This window comes from Crotalus tigris, unplaced genomic scaffold (assembly GCF_016545835.1).
Source record: "Crotalus tigris isolate CLP2741 ecotype Arizona unplaced genomic scaffold, ASM1654583v1 scf7180000017731.4096049, whole genome shotgun sequence".
Taxonomy (NCBI): Eukaryota; Metazoa; Chordata; class Lepidosauria; order Squamata; family Viperidae; genus Crotalus; species Crotalus tigris.
The window spans coordinates 3,049,747-3,059,315 of NW_024096599.1; the positions used below are offsets into that span (position 1 = coordinate 3,049,747).

Genomic DNA, 9,569 nt, shown 5'->3' on the forward strand with positions numbered 1-9,569 from the left:
CCAAAGTGCGTCAGCTAAAGTCTGTTCTAAATAATCGCCTGAGAAAAGTCGCGCCCTTTCTGTTCTCACACCCTGCCTCCTAATTTCAGTCTGACAAGCAACTCGGTCAAAGCGATGTTTCGAAGTTGTTCTTTCGCCTGCGCCAACCCGTTTTCAGTATAGCTGTTGCTACAAAGGAGAAAGACTGACAGGCACCGACTGAACACCTATTTCTGCCAAGGACAGTAGAAGGCCCCAGGACGTAGAAATCGGCACGCTTTTCTCCCTGTTTTTGGATCGCTACGAGGTGTTATTTCCTGAGTGCTTTGTGGTGCGATCCTTGCCGGGATGTTCGTTTCCTGTGATGGCTGTACGTGTTCCGATTTCAAAGGCTTCACGCTCCTTATGGTAAAAGAAGCATTCATTTTCTTGAGCTTTATAGCCAAGTATCTGTTTGGTCGTTGTCGGGCAACCAGAGAGCGGCACACAAAAACGAGAGTGGCCCGTTTTGGAACTCTGACCTCTTCAAGGGTCCGCTTGATGAAGTTTTAGAGCAGGGGTGGGGAACTGTGGCCCTTTTATGATTTGTGGACCTCAACTCCCAGAACTCCTGAAAAGGCTCAGGAATTCTGGGAGTTGAAGTCCACAAGTCATTAAGGGGCCACATAGTTCCACACCTCCGTTTTAGAGGGATGTCGAAATCCTTGGGGCATGCTTCGAATTCATGGTTCTTTTCTCCGTGTCTTTCTTTTTCTTTTCTACTCATTGTGATTAAAAAGACATGATCATGCCAGTTTTATAAAATAAATATCATCTGAAAACAATGCTACTGTCTGAGTTTTCTTTAAAATGAGTAGAAGCATTCTTTCAAATAAGCAGATTTAGGACAATCTAGTCATTGGATTTTTTGCAGCCTGGATGTACTACAGCCAAGATTTTTGTAGCCCATAAGTAGTTCTCAATTTATGACCAATCACTTAGTGACCATTTGAAGTTATGACAGATCCACAAAAAGGTACTTACAATCTGGATTTGAAGTTTCCATGGCTAGGTCCTTTCTGAAGTCATGTGATTGCTTTTTAGGAGCTTTTATGGCTGTTCACAGCATCCTGCAATCACATAACTGCAATTTATGGTTTTTTGCCCAAAACCAGTGTTTAATTCTGATTCCATCAAAACACAAGTGGGTCATATACATGCCTTGATTTAGGAGTCATGACATACAATGGAAATTTCAGAATCCATTATAGTTGTAAGTGGAGGACTATTTGTAGTGGTACCTGAAGCTTCTGGTCTGAAGGAAACCAGATATACTAATAGATTATTCATATGGTCCAGCAGTGTTCTTGTATTAGGATTTTTTTATCAATTAACAATTGTAATGTGTTTAAAACTCATTGTGTTATTGAGACCTTCTGAAATTGCCTGAAACTTATTGATGTATACGAATTCAATAATTTCTTGCTCAATGGTAGTCTTAAAATTCCCCTTTCCCTAAACAGTCGCTTTAAGGTCTGCCGTGAGGATCCCAGATTGGAATTCAATAATTTCTCTTGTTTTGACCTTATTTCTGTATGGTAATTATGTACATTTTGGCAGACTTATATGTAATCCATTTTTAACTAATCACATTTTGTGTCACACCCCATATAAAGTTCAACAGAAGTACAATATAAGGACATGTAATTTTCCAGTTCAAAAGTACTATTCAATTATTCATAATGTAACAGCTTTGTTTTAATGCAGTAGGTAAATACAAAAGTATATAATCAATATGTTTGCAATTGATTAAGACTTCAAGTGAATATATAAATACAAAATTTCTTTAAATTAATTTACAACAATATTGCAATTTAATCTTATGGTTTTACCGTACAAAATAGATACATAGCTAATTTGATATTTCTTTCCAGTGAATTAGAAATAGAATTAGTATTTGAGATGATATTTGCCTTTTATCTAATTTCAGCCAGCTGTATCAGTGGGCAATGTAGGCCAGTTGGCTATAGATTTAGTCATTTCTACACTTCATATGCCCAGAGTTGGTTACTTTTATACTGATTGCCTGGTGCCAATGGTTGGAAATAATCCATATGCAACAACTGAAGAGGATGCAACCAAACTATGCATAAATGCTGAAGGTAGGTAGTGTAAATATAGTCTTACCATCCACTAAATTGGGTATAGATTAGGCCAGTGTTTCCCAAACTTGACAATTTTAAGGCATGAGGACTTCAACTCCCAGGATTCCACAGCCAGCAATGCTGGCTGTGGAATTCTGGGAGTTGAAGTCCACATGCCTTAAAATTGTCAAGTTTGGGAAACACTGGATTAGGCACTTCAGATGTGTGATATGATTTAAAGATGTGTTTGCAGAGCAGTTGGATCCCCCAAAAGCTACTTAGGAGTTGGTTTTGAAGTTCTGATATTGCCTATCCCCTGTGTCATACGATTGCATTTTGGGCACTCTGTAGCTGGTCCACATTTATGACCATTTGCTGCACCCTGCACTCATATGCCTACTATTTATGATGGTTTTGCCAGAAACCAGTGTTTACTTCAGTTTCCTGCAAAAAAATGGCCCATTGAGAACAATGGGTTTGCTTAGCACTTTACAACTGCTGCAAAAAAAGCAGATGATGACCCACTTCATGACCATCATGGCTTACATCCATAATTGCCAGGATCAATTACAGTCATAACTCGAGGATTACCTTATGTTTTCCTTACAGATGAAACCCTAATCAGTTAGTTCCCAAAATGATTGATACTAAGGATCCTGAATTTTAAAATCATTATGAGATTTCAGAAATATTGAAAACTGGAAACTGTAAATGATGGGTGTTTGTAAAATGTTTTCTCTTTTTTTAAAGGGGTGCTCTCATTGTAAATCTGTTGTGTTAGATTTTTGTCAAAATGCAACAGAGGCATGATTGCAGAGCCCTTCTTAAATTTTCTGGCATCAACTGTAATATGATTAGTTAAAGATAATTTAATGTTAGTGCTGACATGTTGCTTATGCTATTTTTTCCAGTGTATGCAGCAGCATCAAAAGAATTGGTGGTTCTGCAGATCAGATCACCATTCATAAAGGTATGTATGCCCATGTGGGATATGGAAGGTTGTTGTGTAAGATGGCATGTATATGGCATAAGCATAAAGAAAGACACAGAAAGACAAAGGAGCAGACAAACCAAAGTCGCCTGAACACCTGGAAGAGAAAGGAGATAGATAACAGAAACTAGACTGTTGTCTTTTTTTTTTATAAGAAGGGATGTAGTATATGGGCACGATAAATGCCATTGTTTATAGCACATAATGTTAGTTTTTCTAATTACAGCAGATTAGAGTCCCAACAGTAGAGAATAATGTAGAAATGCTGGGATAGTCAAAATAAAGTCATCCCATAGTGTTATCAGAAATAACATTCTATTTGTAAAGGTCACTATGATTTACGTTGGTTTCTTTATTATTCCTGTGCAACTGTTCTGGGAGCGTATTACTCATGATTTTACTTAGTTTTGGGATCTTTTGCTTTCATTTGGCTGGGAATCAAGTGATCACTGTCCTTTTTGCACACCGATAAAAGACACTTTGGGCATCCAAATGCTATGATTTCTTCTTTAATTGGACATTTTCCCCACAACAGAGACATGAATTAAACTTCATGTCAAAGTTGAATAATCATGATTATCCTACAAATAATTGTGTCAAAGATTTTGGTAATGCAGCTTTATGAAAAGCATCAATATTGTTTACTTAATGGTTTTAACTCTTTAAATTATTTCAATAAGAGTGAAAAATAACTGAAAAATGAAAAATCATTTTTATTTTTCATTGGCAATAACTAACAAAAAAATATTTGCATAACTATACAAATTCCAGAGTGTTAAAATTATAGATGAATTGATAAGATTCAAAAATGCAAAATTCTAACTTCTTGCTTTGCCTCCTGGTGTAATAAAAGAATAAATATAGGTTGTTTTGTCAAATATTGCTCTCGTGGGTGAAAAAATGTGGATTTTACAAAATTGTTCTCTTGTCAAGCAGTCATGCTTATCAGCGCAATGACCAACAGCTTCATGGGTAAGTCTTACAGATGATATAATTGTATTCATAAGGCCAATTGAGCATTATAGCAAGAGACATGTACTTACCTAATAGAAGTTTCCTTCCTCATCTCTTTCTGGTAGCTCTCCTTATTCTTTCCAGAATCTACCTAGTGAGTTCCTTACATTTTCAGAATATAAGAGAGAAATAGAACTATCCCAGGAAAGTGTATTCTGCTAGCTGAAAAGTATCATTTAGTATATTCCAAATCTGCACAGTTTTAGTTCGCAATTACTTTTCTGGACAAATATTTTCCAAATGGATGAATTACTAGGAGAAAAGAAAGTTCTGATTTTGTTCAGTTCATATCTCTATAGACTAGGTATAGATGTGTACATGTATAGTATATATTTTAATAATTTTTGGTTAGGTCTACAGTGCCCAGTTTATTAATTAGGATCTTGCAATACTTAAGATTCAACAGCAAAACGGTACTTTGGAGTATATGGGTGTGCTCAGGTCATACCTGCCTGCATCTGTTTGAAGTATCTATGTTCATGAGATTAAATAGCTATCCTTTGCAGCTGCAGTATGATCTGAGGAAAAACATGTTTAGTTTATGGAGTTGTTAGTTGTTAGTTATATGTTGTTATGCAAGCTCAGGACAGTCTCTGCGCACCCTAATGAAATGGATGAGAGTCATTAAGGACCATAAAATGGAAGCACTGTGAATAAACATTTTTCTTATCCGAGAATTATTGCTTTGAATAAGAGAGAGAATGTACAAGGCACTCTGTGGCAACAAGTGCATTTTTCTAGTTTTCAGCTGAAACCACTTTTGGACAGGGTAACCTAGTCACAGTGATCCATTTATTAGCAATCTCAAGAACTTTATTGCAATATGCTATTTCAGTTAGATTTTAACTGGTTCTTTTGAAAGGTTACAGTTCTGATTTTTGCAGCTAAACTTAAATTTTATGTTTGTCGACAGCACTGCATTGCGATACTTGATTTCACCTGCCGTTGGCAAAACAGTGGGAAATATTTTGGAGAGACTGAGCGGTAGTGAATTGGAGCAAATATCAGCATTTCCTGGAGTAAATGATGACAAAATATTCTATATTCCAGGAGGTGGTATTACAAAACTATTATTCACAGAGAGGTTGGTGTGATGGTAAAGTTTTAATATTGAAAAGTAACAGATTTTTTTTTTTAAATATGAAGTAGTCAATGAATCATTGCTTGGATCCAAAAAAAAATAAATCATAAAATTAAGTTTAAATGACCAATCATGCATTAGAGTGTTATTTTTCAATAATATTTTTTCCCATTCATTGGTGTCCAATTCTTGGAGACTGCCTGCAAAACTCCCTGCAGTTTTCTTGGCAAGGTTTTTCAGAAGTGATTTGCCATTGCCTCCTTCCTAGGGCTGAGATAATGTGATAGGAACAAAGTCACACAGCTGGCTTTGCACCCAAGGCAGGATTAGAATACCTTGTCTTCATGATGCTTTAAGTAGTAAACCAAACTGGCTCTCATTTCTGCAATAATAGTGTTCTAAGTGCATACAATTGCTTTCTGAAACGCAGGAAAATTTCTGACCCAATTAATGAAATGGAAGTAACACAGCAAGTGGGATTTGAATTCACCCTGGTCCTTGCTAAACTTTTAGCCATAATTAAAATGATTCTTTAGATTTTAGTCTTAGATTCAAAAGTAAATGTTTCTGGTATGTTCCTAATCTGTTAGTTTTCTTTAAAATGCCTGTTTTGTACACAATAGCAGTTGGTTTCTTTTTGATTTTGATAAAAGTTACTTCTAAGACAATTATTATGAGGCAAATAGATGGGGAAGAAATGGAGGTAGTGACAGATTTTATTTTTCTGGGCTCTAAGATCACCTCAGATGGGGACTGCAGCCAAGAAATTAAAAGACGCTTGCTCCTGGGGAGGAAAGCTATGGCAAATCTAGACAGCATTCTAAAAAGCAGAGACATCACCCTGCCAACAAAAGTGCGTATAGTCCAGGCCATGGTTTTCCCAGTTGCAATGTATGGCTGTGAAAGTTGGACCATAAGAAAGGCTGAGCGCCAAAGAATTGAGGCCTTTGAACTATGGTGCTGGAGAAGACTCCTGCGAGTCCCTTGGACTGCAAGGCGTTCAAACCGGTCAGTCCTAGAAGAGATCAACCCCGACTGCTCTTTAGAAGGCCAGATCCTGAAGTTGAAACTCAAATACTTTGGCCACCTAATGAGAAGGAAGGACTCATTGGAGAAGAGCCTAATGCTGGGAAAGATTGAGGGCAAAGAAGAAGGTGACGACAGAGAATGAGATGGCTGGATGGAGTCACTGAAGCAGTAGGTGTGAACTTAAATGGACTCCAGAAGATGGTAGAAGACAGGAAGACCTGGAGGAATGTTGTCCATGGGGTTGCGATGGGTCGGACACGACTTCGCAATTAACAACAACAAAAGTTAGATCTTGTATATAAAGCCTGTTAAAACTTCACAAAATGGGCATTTATAAGACTGGTGTTCAATTTTTGACTGGTTAAAAAGAGATAACTGACTTTTCTCAGGCTTCACACAAAATATGAGTGGTAATATTTCCCTTTCTTCTTTACAGTAGTTGTATCTTAGTGCTAAATCAGAAGTGTAGGAAACAATAGGATAAAATATAAGCATATGTTTTTTATAATTAATATTACCAATTAACTGTTAATGTGGACTAATATGTGAACAGATGTTTCTCTCAATCCTTTAAAGTTATTGAAACAGTATGTATGTGTGTGACAATATTATTAGGAAACACAGGAAAATTCATTAATACTTTGTTGAATTATCACATAATTTTCTGAAAGAGAGGCTTTGCTTTGTTAACTACTTGTATGTAAAACTTACACAATGTGCGACAAGCCAGTTGATTCTAAAAAAAGCAAAGATAGATTAATTTAACAGTCTTGTTTTCTTTTGGGATAAAATCATTCTTTAAATATATAATGTATCCTGTTCCTCTTGTACAGTATTCACAATTTACAGCATAATTTACACCCGAGATGAAGAGTTTGTTGAATTTTTCACACCACCTTCATTTTATTTTTATTCCAGTTGTTCAAAAGAAATTCCACTGGTAGTTTTGCTGAAATTTTGCTCCGAAGGAGATAATATTCCTGATGCTTTTGCTCTTGCCGATTACCTTAATGAAGTTTTACCACTAATTTCACCTCAGGTAAGTATGTGTTCCATTACTTTGATTTCGGGAGTTAAGGAAGATTCTTCACAAAATTGCTTACAATTGATTATGGAGCCAGAATTTAGTTGAAAATGTATTTACTTGTCTTTTAAAACACCATAATTTTGTGACCTTTGGTGGTTCATTGAAATACACATATATACATCACTATTTAAATAAATATATACAATACTATTTAAATTTAAATTAATTCAAATTATAATGGTATCCCAATAATAGCTAACATTTCAATGGTTCTATGTAAATTTATTAGTTAAAAAATCTCTAGGAAAGCTTTATTTTAACTTATATTTGGGAAACCAGCAAGATTACAGCAAGCTTTCCTATAGAAAGCTATTCCATAAAATGAATATTGCAGTAGAAAAGTATTTCCTTCTCGTCTTGCCTATTCTTCCCTCTCCCAGTTTTACAGTAATAAAGGATTTTCATAAGTTTTCTGTGGGTCAATTTTGAATGAAGGATGGAATTATGAAGGTGTATAGTATAGTATAATATAGTATAGTATAGTATAGCATAGCACAGCACAGCACAGCACAGCAAAGCTCAAAACTACCATTGTATCATAAGGATCTCAAATTTTGCAAAATTCTTCAGAATAATTAATTCAAAAACTATTTGGTGATAATAGACTACAGATAGTCCTCACGTAATGGCTGTAATTTGGGACTGACAGCTCTGACCCTAAGTGAAGCATCACTAAGTGGGAAATCACATTAACATAGCTATATTTTCTGCCTGGAAAGAGACAATACAACTCGGTTTCTTATCTTTGACTTTTGTTTGCCTCCTAGCCAATTACACAACTGGGGGAACACCTGAAGGTAGTTATTTTTTTTCAACACTGTTGTAAATTTGAACAGTTGCTGAACAAATGGTCAGAAAATGAGGACTATCTGTAGTCAATACCTTTTGATTCATTAGGCCACTCCAACAGTTACCAAATGCTAGGTTTTAAATATATCAGGTCAAAACCAAAAATGATATGTAGCAGTTTTTCCAAGGTGAGTTCTTTATTGTTTCACAGCTATAGACGAAATCTTGCCAGATGGAAAATTCTATCTGTAATCTACAATATACTCTACAAACTATTAGGCAGATCTTGTGTCCACTCTCTTTCTCCCAAGCTTTATGGGCTGAGTTGCCTCCTAGTCCCCTGGAATGCATCCTCTCCCTCCTGGGGATCCATCTCCTTTATTACATTTCATCACAAATATTTAGGTTAATGGAATTATACTGCTGGAAATAATTTGCTTTTTTTTTTTTTTAATCAATAGAATAGCACTTCTCAAGCAAAATCTCCAAGATGGAAAATACCAAGTTCCTGGAAACTACTTTTTGGTAGTGGTCTCCCATCTTCGTTGTTTTAAATCACATTGTTTTTCACATAGTCCATTTGCATCTACAGGCCTATGTAATTTTGTGTGAAATTATCACTTTTCATGGATATTTTAATTTACTGGAGCAAACTTATATCAAAACTGGATAAAGTTGGACATAAAATAAATCCTTGGCATACTTTTGGTTCAAATATCAAAATGTTCCATGCTTCTTCTCATTATACATATTTAATTTCTTCTTAAGAGTAAATAAAAGAAAACTGAGATATTCAACATGTATATCACTGCCATTTTTTGTCACATTTAGATGCATGTAACATTTGGACAAGAAGCATTATGGGTTATGTGGTGATCTTCTAAATGTACTCAGAAAATTTTGTACAAAATAATGAAGATTTTAGAAAATCATGGGTATTATATTTGACTTAAGTCCAAACTCAGCCTTCTTAAAACAAGAATTTGAGGCATATAAAGATCTGTGTTCATGTTACAGGAAGAGGGTTGGTTTCACTGTAAAATGGGAACATGTGGTTTAGAGTTTTAAATGGTTGCTTTTTTAATTTCTTTGTAGCTTTAACACTTGATACGTAAGTACCCAAAATTGCTGGTCTTACATAAAGCAGCTGTAAGTACTTAAAAGGGCAGCAATGTTTTCAAATGAGTTATGTTAGTATTTGGTAAATAAGTTATGTTAGTATTTCTAAGCTGGTTAAAATAATTCTGTCACTACAGAAGAAACTGATATTGGAGTGTCCCAGATGCAAAAAAACCTTTGTCTTGTGCCTGGTTTTTTTATTTCTTTGTTAAATTTCTGTTTAAACAAAAACAAATGTATTTCTCTTTATGAGCAATATAATTCACTCACGCAAGCTCCAGATTTGTTCCAACTTTCACTTACGTGTAAGAATATGGTAGGTCTAATTCATCAGCACTGCCATAGCTGGACATAGTT

At 35.4% G+C, this 9,569-nt stretch overlaps 1 protein-coding gene across 1 annotated transcript; it reads left to right on the forward strand.

The window, feature by feature from the left end:
* Positions 1-56: 56 nt before the first annotated feature.
* PSMG2 (proteasome assembly chaperone 2) lies at positions 57-8,896 on the forward strand. The gene is made up of 7 exons (XM_039339272.1): positions 57-387; positions 1,949-2,120; positions 3,014-3,072; positions 3,947-4,065; positions 5,021-5,191; positions 7,136-7,256; positions 8,555-8,896. Exons 1-7 carry the CDS (start codon positions 328-330, stop codon positions 8,645-8,647), a joined length of 795 nt encoding a protein of 264 aa, XP_039195206.1. The 5' UTR covers positions 57-327; the 3' UTR covers positions 8,648-8,896.
* Positions 8,897-9,569: the final 673 nt, after the last annotated feature.

Bases quoted from the DNA above. Each gene is read 5' to 3' on its own strand.
- PSMG2 (XM_039339272.1), top strand. From the start codon at position 328: ATGTTCGTTTCCTGTGATGGCTGTACGTGTTCCGATTTCAAAGGCTTC. The intron at 3,073-3,946 runs GTATGTATGCCC...GTGTAATAAAAG, and splicing joins TCAGATCACCATTCATAAAG to AATAAATATAGGTTGTTTTG. The intron at 5,192-7,135 runs GTTGGTGTGATG...TTTTTATTCCAG, and splicing joins AAACTATTATTCACAGAGAG to TTGTTCAAAAGAAATTCCAC.